Raw genomic sequence first — 12,894 nt, 5'->3', positions numbered from 1 at the left:
GCTCACCCCCTCCACAGTGTCCTCCGTGGTTGGCTCAGCAGGATCGTAGAGGTCATCAGCCTGCGTGCCAGAGGCCCTCTCTGCTTCATTCTCCGCCGCAGAAGCCTCTCCTTCAGATGCTCCTTGCCTGTTGGGCTGCTCTTGATCTTTTTGAGCACCGTCACGATGTGGTGCTCCTCTCTTCGACGCCGGAGATCGCGACCGCTCGCCACTAGGACCATGGCGCTTCCGGTCTCCACGACCTTGGCGATTTCCGTATCGGTCATCGTATCCATGACGTGGCCGGTAGCGGTCCGGCTGCACAACCCAATACTGGAGTCAAATAGTGCTGAACAATGGCATAAGAAACTGTAAGCCTATCCAGAGTTTGGTTCAGGGCACAAGTATAAGTCCAAAGTAACCACCTAACAGGGACCACGACGCTATCATCCAGCTATTCTCAAATGGTCATTTAAGCACCTACAGACAGCAAGAGAAAGCTAAGCCTAAAGGTCATGTGGCCCAGAGCCGGCATGCAGCAATGCCTCTTGAAGCACTCGTTGCGAGTTTCGATTACAAAACGAAGCACTATTCCAAATCACTGTTTCTGAAAACTGTGCCACATGATCGCTGACATGTCATGAGTAATGAACAAAGCGCCCAGGTGTCCGTTTAACCTGGTTTGAACACCATGGGTGCTGTGCACCACAGGTTCACAACCATACAAGTTCCGTACCATGCACTATGGACGAGTATTTAGTGCTGCTACCAAGTGGGTCTCTCGCTACCTGAAGACACCGATGTGCGGAACACGCGCATAAGCGACCGCATGCAGCAGTGTCGACATGAAAACTGCAACGACCCGAGGAACGTGCAATACACAACAATCAACCTGAGAGTCAAAATCCCACCACGCATGCCACTCGGTTAGGGTGGCTAACTCAGTGGCTTTCACGAAGTGACAGTAGCACCAGAACACACAGCCTAGCTAGCAGAAGCAGTACGCTCAATGCACGGCAGCACATTTTCGCGGAGTCACGCATATTTACAACAGCCCACAGGGTATTATGGCAGCACTGTAGGAGCCTTCGTGACCAGAAAGGTTTCAAGTAAAGAACACACTAGGCCACGTTTTTTTTTTCTTGGTATTCTTGGCACTGCTCAGAAAATCATGTCAACTCAGCCTTTTTTTTTCCCACTGAAGCTGAGGTTGGCATAAAAATTCTTGCTTGTTTCAGAGCAGTATGATACAGTTTTCGCGATTTTTATGCTTTTAGAGCAGCTTGGCACAAAAAAATGGAAGCGTATCAAAAATGTGCAATATGCGCAGTTGTCTCACCCCTGTAAGTTGCACATACATGACTGGTCTCAAGCATTTATTTTGTGGGGCACATATTGCGGTCAAAGTATCGATATGCCTTCCTTAACCTGACATGAAACCCTCTGCTGAAACGATGCCCCATATATGAGACATGTGAAAGGCCGCCTTTCAAATTGTAACACTAGCTGACATCGTAGAAAAACTCTACACCGTACCCCCTTCCCCCTCACTTTAACCTTCACCACTGTCCTGGCCATTGCCGGACTAAATTTCGTGACTGCAGCCCGCTAGCCGAGGAGTTTGAGACCCCTGGTTAAGGACTTGAAAAAAGAAAGAAAATGTGGCTGTAAAAAATCTTCTGAACTTACTTAAAGCAATGTTTGCCTAGAGAGATTTTTTGTGGATTTTTGGGATCCCTAGCACTGACATGGTGCAAAACATTTATGAATGGATAGAGTATAAGGCTCATTTAGGAGAAGTTGGGCTAGGTCAAGCTGCTTTAATTAAAAGTATTTCTTTCTCAATTCCATCTTTTTCGAACTGGTATGAAATAAGGCTTTGATTTTTGTTGATCACTTGCATACTTCAATAAGTTCTTCCCACTGGCAGTTACTGTCATTTCAGCATTGACCGTGCAATGTCAAAACATCCAGAGAACACTGCTGTATTGTCGGCTTCGTGTTGGGCTTTTGGATATGGGACACACCTGCCCTGGCCTGACAAATATTGAAAAGCAAGTACTATTTTTGCTTCGCCTCCTCAGGTGGCGTGAAATGATACAGCACAGCTTGGCCTTAGAGTCGTGGTTGCAATTTTTTAAACTGCATGGGAAGAAACAAAGGAGGGGGGGTGGGGGTCACAAATTGAAAACAGTGACAGCAAATACCTCGGGCTGCCTGCCAAATTGCACATGTGAAGACAAAACCACACTGATGCTGAGCCATACATTGACTACACACCTAATTTTGTCCCTCATTCCCACTGTTTGACGTTAAAAAGTTTCTATACCATTAGCAAATTATGCCAGCTTACTGCAAGACACAGTTCAACTTGCAATGTGTGATTCACGCTAGAAATTATGGTATGGCCCTTCTAATGAAAGTGTATGTTTCATCAAGGGTAAGGCTAGTGGCTCAATTCATAAATGCTGTTAGGCTCCATAATTTCAAGGCTGCAAGCTATTACAAATGAAGGACTTCAGGCATCCGTACAAGTGCAAGTTAACCTCCTCAGAGATTTAGTTTGACCCTAACTCCTCAGTTTTCTTGCGACTCCAAATTCAATGGTATGCAGATGCAATTGCAGCATAAGTAAAAAAAGAAAATTCCAGGGTGCTTTTAATGGCTCCACTGCTGACACAACGCAAAGTGCCTAGCTCATTGAAGCAGAGCACTCCCACGGTGCAAAAACGGAGTTGCCCCTCGACAATCCTGGCAGTGTGTGGCCACGGAAATTAAATGCACTCAGTTTGACAGTAAGCCAGCAAACGTAGATGATGAAAGAATGCTTTCATAAAATTATGTGCGCCCTGATATTTCACAATATTTTCACATGACAACATTCACAAATTAAAAGCATGCAACAAAAACTTCAACAGCATTCAAATGTTCATGTTACAAGCCCGGGTCGCGTTAAACCTTGCACAACGTCCGATGTTATATCCATCCATCCAGAGAGACTAGGTGGCGACAGAATAATGCAAAGCATCTCCAATTTTACTCCAATTCCAATGAGCCACCCCTGAAAATACATGCAGGCAAATAATAGCACACTAGCAGCTTCCAGTAGCAAAATGAATGGGCTGCTTCATACGCTGTGAGGATTCTCTGCACACAATCTATTCAGCCTCACTCCTGGGTTTTGTGCCAATATTAATTTAGGATCACCATTCAAAAGAAATACGTTACTAAAGAGGTGCTGCCATCCATGATAACGTCGTCTGAGAAAACAGAAAACTAGTACAGTAAGTCCATTTTTGGCTGCAGCAGTAGCCTCTTGCTTTCAATGAATGAGGGTAATATTTGAATCTATGCGGCCCCAACATGATGATCACTGAAGGGTGCACCACCAGACAAATAATCTGTGGTAACTGGTAATTTCATTTTCGGAATAAATTTACAGGACGCTGTACTTCTAGCTAACCCCATAAGGCAAACCATTATCACATTGAGGCTTATTACTAAACAAAAGTTTGTTATAAAAAGTGGCTAAATGCGTGAACAGCGATGCACGTGCTAGCGACTAAGGGTCGCACCAGGCTTTATTGTGCCCACATCTGCTGCCGCTCCTCCAACTCTCGACGTCCCCCTTTGCGACTGAATGATGATGCCAAATATGAATGACGAATGCGACAGCCGCCCCCAGGTCTGCCCAAGCAATCATCTCAAGGACAATCTCAAGTCAAAAGCGGCTTCGCCGAGCATAGCACAATGCCTGCCTTATCACGGCTGCAAGTTCGACTGCAGCCTCCTTCCAGGACCTTTTTTTTTCCAAAGTGCAACCAAATGCACGAGGGACATCAACAGGCCCATGCTGGTTCGTTTTCGGACAAAAAAGGTATACAAGTGTCACACTGTGAGCAACAAACAACGGTATACCAAAATCAAAGGATAAAAACATGAGAGATGACGGGCCAGCCTTGAACATCGGCTCTCACCTGATCATAAGGCCGTCTAAAGTTTGTATGAGAGGAAACGTTGCCTCGGTACCGCATCATGTCGGGTGCCACGCTACCACCACCCATGAAGGGCAGGCTACCCTGTGGTGCCCACATGGGGCCCGTATTCATCATAGGGTGCATTTGTGGCGGCCAGTACCCGAACGGCGGCATGCCGTTCTGCCAAGGGTTATCGGGAACCTGTCTTCTTGACATGATACAGCCCGCAGAAGCGTGATCCGAGGTCGAGTGCTGCTGATGGTGGATTCCCGAGGGAAAGAAAGAGAATAAAACATTCTTTTTATGGCGACTCTTCGAGATGCTCTGAAAACGCGTTACACACTTCTGTGAGCGAATGACGCAGGCATTCCCTAACAACTGTTTCTCGGCCAGCTCAACTTCGGCCGTTCCGGAGAAATCAGGCAGGCAACCACGACGAATACAATCAACCGTAACATTTGACTCGCAAAAGGGCAGCAAGAACATGGCTTTGAGGAAGCCATAATCCAGTCTTTTAACAAACCAAGCCAGTCAAACATCGTTGGATGCTGGCATAAGAAATCGCAGCAGGCGCTAGCGGCTCGCCAGCAATTAGTTTATTGCCTACAAATTTTACGCAGGCAGCGTTCCATTCCGCAAGATTACATTACGGCAAGAATATTTCTGTACAGCGCATAAAACAACTTTGTCGAAATCATCGGGTAATGCGGGCGCGAGACTAAGCATGGCTGACCAAACGGTCGGTTCAAACCCAGCAGTGCAGCAGGCCACGTCTCGCAAAACAGGCCTCACTGATTGCTGCAGCAGCTTAAGTGGCAGCTTCGGTCAACGTTATGTCTAACATGCACTTAGTCTTGCCACTAGGAAAAAAAAAAAAAAAACTTGGACGCTAATACGAATGGGGACATCAATGATATTTCAGCTAAGCCATCGAAAATTTCTCCTTGCTCTGCGCGAAGTCTAGCCATATTTACAGTGATTTCGTGCAATGCAGTGCTACCGCAGCTAACAGTGAAATCACTAAGTTTGCTCAGCCACAGTTAATACATCGATCGAGATTACCAAACAAATGCGTTTTTTTTTTTTTTTTCGATAGGCCTAGCGAACATTTCGTGCACCACGCCATAGCGGGTTTTCATGCGGCAGTACAGTGCTACTGCTACATCAAATCCCGAGCCCTCATCGAAGATTCACCACATTTAATATCAAGATACTACAAAAGTAATTGATATCAGAGGTACTGTTCCTACCGGTCGGTTTCCACCAGGCGCACGAAGACCACCAACGCACACTAATCACCAATGCAGAGAATACCACGATGGATGGATGGATGGATGTGGCAGTACCCACGGAGGAAGGAAGGGTGGATATGGCTGTACCTTTTAGATTGGGCGGTGGCTAGCGCCACCAAGCCGTAATACTTAATGAATCAAAAATTATATTTATTTTTTCCTTAAATAGTGAGGTTGAGGATTCGTACTTTGCAGCGAAGGGTTCGATTTTCACTCGTGCCTTGACTTTAGCCACCAATCAGATAACCTTTTTCTAGTTAATTATACCCACTAAAAGTCTATTTTGCCCTCACTGCCGCTAAACCCCAGTGCTTTGAAAAACTCTGCGCCATCAACCTGAACTACAGGGTGAAGCCCTTTACAGAACATTATCAAGTGTTCGGCAGTTTCTTCTTCCTCTCCACACGCACTGCATACCGTGTCTACCCCTTCGTATTTGGCCCGATATGTCTTGGTTCGCAATACTCCTGTCCTGGCCTCAAACAGTAGAGAACTACCCCGAGTATTATCATAGATCCTTTCCTTGGCAATTTCCTACTTAAAAGTTCGATAGACCTCTAGTGCGGACTTCTTAATCATGCCGATTTTCCACATATCGGTCTCAGCTTCCTTCACCTTCTTAACCGATAATTCTTTTTGGTTTGGCCCCCTGCTCTTTTCCAAGTATTTACCAGTCAATTTTCTGGTTCGCTTCCTCCATTTTGTATCGACATTCTTCATGTACAGGTAGCTGAATACCTTCCTAGCCCAACGCTCGTCCTTCATTTCCCTCTGTCGCTTCTCAAATTTTATCTTGCTGCTAGCTTCCCTGCCCTCAAATGATGTCCATTACATATCACCTTGTACTCTCTGATTTGGTGTATTCCCATGAGATCCTAAGGCAAGCCTACCTATTCAAAGTTGCTTAATTTCTAATCTTGCTTGAACTTCTGATCTCATGCACAAGACCGCATTGCCGAACGTCAGACCAGGAACCATGACCCATTTACTTATTCCTCTGACATCATACTTATTGTAATTCCACAGTGCCCTGTTTTTCACTACCGCTGCATTCCTGTTACCTTTAGTCGTCACGTATATTTCGTGTTCCCTTAGGTACTCAGCCCCACTGCTTATCCATACACCCAGATATTTGTGTTTATCTGTTATCTCTAGCGTGACCTCCTGTATTCTAAGCTCACTATACCTTCATTGTCATTAAAAATCATGACTGCTGATTTTTCCTTACTGAATCTGAAATCTAACCTATCTCCCTCATTACCGCAGATGTGCACCAATCTCTGCAAATCTTCCTTGTTGTCAGCCATTAGCACTATATCATCTGCGTACATCAATGCTGGTAGAGTCTGTTCAATGAGTTTTCCTTGTTTGACGAAAGAAAGTTTGAAGCCCAGTCCACTTCCCTCTAATTTGGCCTCTAATCCTTGTACGTACACCATGAATAATAGGGGTGACAGGGGACACCCCTGCCTAAGCCCCTGTTTGACCTCTGCAGGCTTGGATACGTGTTTTTCCCACTTTATAACTACCTTGTTACCTTTATAGATATCCCTTAAAAGATTAGTGACTACATGTTCCACGCCTAGTGTGTCCAGTATTCCCCACAATTTCTCTTGAACCACGCTATCGTACGCTCCCTTGATATCCAAAAATGCTAGCCACAGGGGCCTGTGTTCCTTTTCTGATATTTCGATGCACTGCGTCAGTGATAACAGATTGTCTTCCAACCTCCTGTGTTTCCGAAACCCATTCTGCAGTTCCCCCAGCACCCCCTCATCCTCTATCCATGCCTGCAGTCTTTCCTTTATAATCTGCATCGCCAGCCTGTAGACCACTGATGTCACTGTTATAGGACGGTAGTTGTTTATGTCAGCTTTGTCTTCCTTTCCTTTATAGATCATGCTCATCCTGCTAAGTTTCTATCCGTCGGGAACTTCCCCATCGATTATTGGTTTGCTCACTTCCTCTTTCAAAGTCTGCTTAGACTTCGGACCTAATGTATTTATCTGCATAGTTGGAATGCCATCTGGGCCTGTTGATGTACTACATATACTCAGTACTTTTTTTTTAGGGGTGCGGGTAGTGCAGCAGAACGACCAACTTTGAGAATTGATGGTCGCTGTGAATCCGTGTCAATATTTTAGTATACCCTGAAAAGTTAAATTACAAAAACATTTCGCGATGTAGGGGTTCAGATTCCCTTCCTCGCCCCTCTACTTACGGCCTCCTGGTTCTGCGTGCGTTTGACACAGTATTTTTTTTTCACCCCACAGCTTTCTGAGCGCAGCTAACTTGCAATAAATCGACTCAGTTATTCTAAGTATTGTAGACACCTGCTCAACGAAGAAAAAGTTGAGAGAAGAAATCGAAATGAGACACGCCCTTTCTAAATAATTTTCGATCTCTCACAAGGACTTTTATAGAGCTCAAGTTCAGTATATTGGCGTATCATACTTCAAGGGTTATGACATCATGTGCTAGACATGAATGATGGGCAGGTACGAAGAAATCTGCATCAAAAAAGCGCACCGGAGAAGCCGGAGCGCATAGCAGTTGCTGCGCGTGGCTCTTTCAGTACTATTCGACTGCAGCGTCACCGCTACGGGCAACGCGGAAGGCATCAGGCGGCGAGGCGCGGTCACGCCACTTAACACTTCTAGTACACTCTAACATAGTTATAAAAGTGTCTACGCGGGCTCCTTCCGCGGCGCTTGTACACCCATGAGAATTATGGGAAGTGCAGGCTTCGGATCTGCTTCAAGTAGATCACGTTCTATAGATTCATGACACTTCTTTTCCGAGTGTAAAACAAAGTAATATGAACTTATATTTAATTGAAACTTGCTTCAATTATTTGTACGCACACTTTATTGCAAAAAATTTTTGTAACCAGGCGGCAAGTGTGAAACCTGGGGTGCTATGCTATGGTGGCTAGCTGGGCAAATTCAACCAACAGAGTGTGCCAGAGTTATTCAATCATACGAGTTGCGAAACCCCCAATAGGCTCCATCTATCAAAATTCATACAAGTGTCCATACATGACATTGACCAAAATGACGGAAGTGAACAGATTATAGCGCTACCTTTGGACAGCAAGATCCACCAGAAAACGCAATGTTTTGGTTTTTGTGGTTAGCAAGATTGTGAGCGCCATCGCATTCAGCCAAACAGCATGACAGCTAGTTATAGCACGAGAACAAAACGACGACACAGAGACAAGAAGAACACGAAGGACACGAGCGCTTGAGTAGCTTGAGTAGCGCTCGTGTCTAGGTGCTGTCATGACAGCACCTAGAACTTGTATTTAGGTGAGTTGGTGCCTAACCCCCGTATTCACAAACGCTCCTCGACTCGACTTCCACCTTTCTCTTGACAAAGTTGAGCAATGCGCCACTGCTCGGCTGAAAATGACGCTGTGCCACTCAACAATTGCAGCAGATTATTGCTGATATGCAGTGACTTGCCGTGCCTAGAAAAGGCGCTTCCATCGGCTTTCTCAAGTGAAGGTTACAGTTAAACCTTTTCACAGGGGGGAGAAAAAAAAAAAAAAAAACACCGCTACGATGGGCTGCGCGCGGGAGTACAAAGGCTAAGGATGCAGCCTTGTCAGTGCATTTTTTAGGGGTCAGATCAATTTGCGCAGCCCAAAGAGGACTATGGCGGCACTCTGGGAGGCGTTTTTGAAAAAAGTATCCGAGTTTTGGAACTCAGTTTCGCAACTCATATGATTGAATAATTCTGAGGTGTTCATCTTCCAGATATGGCATCAAGAGTTAATGAATTATTTTTTACAACGCTTGAAAACAGACATGCTTGTTTTTCTCTCGAAAGTATGTATTATCCATTTATAAATAAACTGTAATGTATTAAATGAGCAACACTTATGTTCCATCTTCTGCGACGCTAGGTGCGTCTGTCCCAGTGGTCTGCCCCCAACGCACCTCTGGTTTTGTTGTGAAGTCGATTTAGCGGAGCGTTACTGGGCGCCTGCTTCGCTTCGTCGTCATTTTGCATTCGATTTGAACGAGTTTAGGCAAGACGCGCAGGTGAAAAACGTGAACTCCATACAATATATATCCTGCACGGCATGTCATGAGACGCTACATCTACGCTCAGAGGTAAGTGAGAGACGCTTCGTTTTAACTCTCAAATACGACTCGTAAAGCTCCAACATCGCCGGAAATCAAGACAATCTAGTGGTCTTGAGCCTCTTCGAACAAGAAAGGCACTGCTTCAGCACTTTTCACCGCACCCCATTACCCGCGCTACGAGAAAAACGAAACTGAAACTGTATAAAAAAAAACAAACTTGTAGACAGTTTGCTAGCTCTATGGTAGCAGTCACTGCCTTTCAGGGCCAGCTCCTCTCTAGAGATTATTGTATGAAACTCTATGCCATAGGTTTCTTGTATGAAACTCTATCGTATAGCCACAGAACACCTGTACTTCTTGACTGTATTATGTGCATTAGTAGGTCGTGTGCATTGCCTCCCAATAAGGTCCCTAGGGGAGTGGTATGTAGCGACACCTATTTGTGTTTTCAAACATTTTTGTTTAGTGTTTTTTTTAGCGCGGGTAAGTCAGCCAATCACAAAGCAGCAAACAGACGTGCTTCTCGCATCCCGTTGCTTACCAACGACTCCACCAACTTCGCTTGCCTCACTGCGTGAACTTGCTCGACTCAGTCCGAGGCGATTGTGCATGTTTTGTGGAAGAGCGGTGACCAATCTGAAAACGGCACCAACAAGCGCGTAGGTTTCCTACGCCATCACTTTTCGGTGCTGTTGAACCAGCGCTGCAAAGACATCGTTGGCGAGAAAATGACAAGCTCGACTCAGCGACACATCAAACCATCCTTGGACGATTTACCCAAACGGTTCGTGGTGGCCATGAAGACTTTATTCGATATTATGGACGATCAGAAGACCGGTTACATCAGTCTTAAGGATATAGAGGCACGGTGGGCAAGCGGTCGCGACGACGGTGTCTCGTCGGTCGTTCCCAACGGCGTTATCGAGTCCCTGCAGAAGGTTACACCGCCCAATGGTCAGCTGACGTTCGAGCGCTTTTGCGCCGGCCTAAAGATCTGTTTGCTTCGTCATCGGGTGTCCAACCACCGGCAGCAGGGCGTTCTGCAGAGACATCGGGGTGTCGTGCCGCCCACACCGCCGCAGCCTCTAGGTCAGGTCGGCGAACCAAGGGGTCGGCCTTCGTCCGTGCCGCTGCCTGACCGTGTCGAAAGGTCAAGCGGGCAAGGAAACGGCCTTTCGAAGCCCTCGGCCCGGGTTTACAGTGGCTCGGACCGGTCCCTTAATAGGTTGTCGGCAGTTCGGCCGCCATCCAACACGGCGACGGTACGGCCCAGCGTTGTGTCCACGCAGCAGAGGTCCGTTAGTGTGCCGCACCTCCAGAACGCCGCGGCAGGCATCGAGCAGTCTAGGATGACGGGTGATCCGCGGCGGGCTCCCGCGAACGCGCGCGAGTTGCCGAGCAAGCTGAGGGGTTACCGCAGTGACAACAGGCTGCACCACGGAACTCCCCAGCAAGCGTCGACGGAGCCGTCGGGCATACTGCGGTTCAGCCGGGTGCGCAGCAAGACTCCCGACCCGAGTTCCGAGTTGGCCAAGAGTCAGCCCACTCACAGGCGCAATCTGGATGTGCAGAAGGAGAACAAAAACCCCGAGCAGGGCGTTGAAGACAGTGCGAGTATGTGCTCGTTCCTAGTCTAAGTAAAGGGAAAGGGGACAGTCTAATCACTCGCTGCGATGTCTATCTGCAGGCTCGAGCAAAACGAAAAGTGTTCTGCCAGCTGCGCCAGAGCGCAAGTTTCCCAAGAAGAAAGAGCCGCGTAGGCACACACTCGGTCACGGCATAGAGTATAACATGGTAATGACATCTGTTGATTCCTCTGGTGCGTGGACGCCTCAGGGCTGCGATTCATAAGTGTCTTCAGCTGTGAGGCAGTTTGAGATTACTTAAGTTATTTAATTTCAATGCGCACCTGTTTTTTTTTTCTTCTAGGAAAAAATATGTTTTGAAATCGCCTGACCATTGAATTTGCATGAAAAATAAATTGAACCCGTATCTGCCCATCGTCATCTCGATTGCTTGCAGATGACAGCACGGAACCGATTGCAAATCGGTTTCGTGCTGTCATTCGGCGTTGCGCTACAGCTACCAGAGCATTCTGTGATCTCTCAGTCTTGTTAGCTCAGAATGGTTGCAGCAGCCACAAAGACGCGTCATGTCCGCCACAAAAATAGCTTTGAGTGTAAAGTAATTCTGCATGCGGAAGCGAGCGGCGACAGTAATTCAGCGTGTCATTTTGGCACGCTGTTCAATATTTTACCTCTTTTTTTGTAGTTATGAAAATCGGGTGCACGTAGGAATTGGGTAAATACACTATAGTACGCAGAGACAGCATTCATTGTGTATAATATGTCATTTTCATCCCTTAACGTGAGTACCTGAAAGGGTAGCATATGATGCATGCACAGTGGCAACAAACGCTGATGCAAAGCTTTGCATCAGCATTTGTCACCACTGTGCATGCATCATATGCCATACTATGGGGTACCTACATTTAGTCGCGAAAATAAAATGTCATCTCCAACAAACGCTGTCTCTGCTTGCTCTCTTGAACTGACTAATGTTGACAGTTATGCCTTCAGATTTTCAAGTATCATTGGCAGTTGTGATGCCACTGAGGTGCATGACAAGATTTCTTTGGTTCCTGCAGCTGCGGCGTATGAAGCAACTAGAGCATGAAAAGGATGCACTCCAACAAGGTCTGCAGGCCATAGAGCGAGCTAGGGAGTGGTACCAGCAGCGGATCAGTGCTGTTCAAGAAAAAATGCAGCAGGCTGGGAAGTGTCACACTACACCAGTAAGCAACATAGCATTCTTGGAACACTGATTACTAGAGACCGGATTATAGGCAAATGCCTCTTTTGTTCCTTGCATTCCTATCATGCCATTTTGCTATATGAGCATAAATTAGAGGTTAAGAAGGGCTTTTATGCTGTTTTTATAGTGCCTCTAAATGCCTATTTTGGGTGTTTGTTCCTAAATGCCTATAAATGCTTATTTTCTAATTGAGCGTGTATATGAGCACTATTCAAGCCCAAATTTTGTTTTCGAGCATGGTGTTAAACTGTTATTCATGTAAAGAAGGCAGCATTGATATTTCCAAACACTATAAGGTTCAGCGAAGACAAAGCTGACATGCTGCGAGCGATTGGAGGAGGACCATGAGGAGTTCAAAAGACACTATTTCTGCTGCCCTAAGTGGAAGAATGATCCCGGCTGTGGCGGCTGCATTTCCGATGAAGGCGGAAATGTTGTAGGCCCGTGTACTCAGATTTGAGTGCACGTTAAAGAACCCCAGGTGGTCAAAATTTCCGGAGCCCTCCACTACGGCGTCTCTCATAATCAAATGGTGGTTTTGGGACGTTAAACCCCACATATCAATCAATCAATCAAGTGGAAGAATGTCTCAGCGTCTGCAGGGGAAGGAGGAGAGAGAATTAAAGATGAAGTAAGAAAATAAAAATGACGTCTATGGCCGAGGACGTGGTGACCACCTTCTACAAATAGCTGTCCAGTGCCCTGAATGAACTGAAGAACCCCCCTAAAAACCTGGGTGTT

At 46.3% G+C, this 12,894-nt stretch overlaps 2 protein-coding genes across 3 annotated transcripts in view; one reads left to right on the top strand and one right to left on the bottom strand.

Moving 5' to 3' along the window:
• Window positions 1–5,297, bottom strand: part of LOC119161035 (uncharacterized) — a 119,215-nt gene extending 113,918 nt beyond the window's left edge. The window contains exons 1-3 of one of the 2 annotated variants that reach the window (XM_075880056.1): window positions 5,207–5,297; window positions 3,957–4,211; window positions 7–297 (exon numbers count right to left, since the gene is read on the bottom strand). In XM_075880056.1, the coding sequence (XP_075736171.1) occupies window positions 7–297; window positions 3,957–4,172 (507 nt within the window). In that variant the 5' untranslated portion in view covers window positions 4,173–4,211; window positions 5,207–5,297. The remainder of the gene's footprint in view (window positions 1–6; window positions 298–3,956; window positions 4,212–5,206) is intronic. The other variant, XM_037413356.2, reaches the window with a different exon arrangement.
• A 4,529-nt stretch (window positions 5,298–9,826) lies between these two features.
• LOC119161037 (suppressor APC domain-containing protein 2) overlaps window positions 9,827–12,894 on the top strand; it is a 40,577-nt gene continuing 37,509 nt past the window's right edge. The window contains exons 1-3 of the mRNA XM_037413358.2: window positions 9,827–10,953; window positions 11,027–11,133; window positions 11,987–12,133. Coding sequence (XP_037269255.1) covers window positions 10,068–10,953; window positions 11,027–11,133; window positions 11,987–12,133 — 1,140 coding nt within the window. The 5' untranslated portion in view covers window positions 9,827–10,067. The remainder of the gene's footprint in view (window positions 10,954–11,026; window positions 11,134–11,986; window positions 12,134–12,894) is intronic.

Source organism: Rhipicephalus microplus, chromosome X (genome assembly GCF_043290135.1).
Source record: "Rhipicephalus microplus isolate Deutch F79 chromosome X, USDA_Rmic, whole genome shotgun sequence".
Taxonomy (NCBI): domain Eukaryota; kingdom Metazoa; phylum Arthropoda; class Arachnida; order Ixodida; family Ixodidae; genus Rhipicephalus; species Rhipicephalus microplus.
Note: the sequence above shows the minus strand (reverse complement) of the source record. Positions and strands in the feature narration are given on the sequence as shown.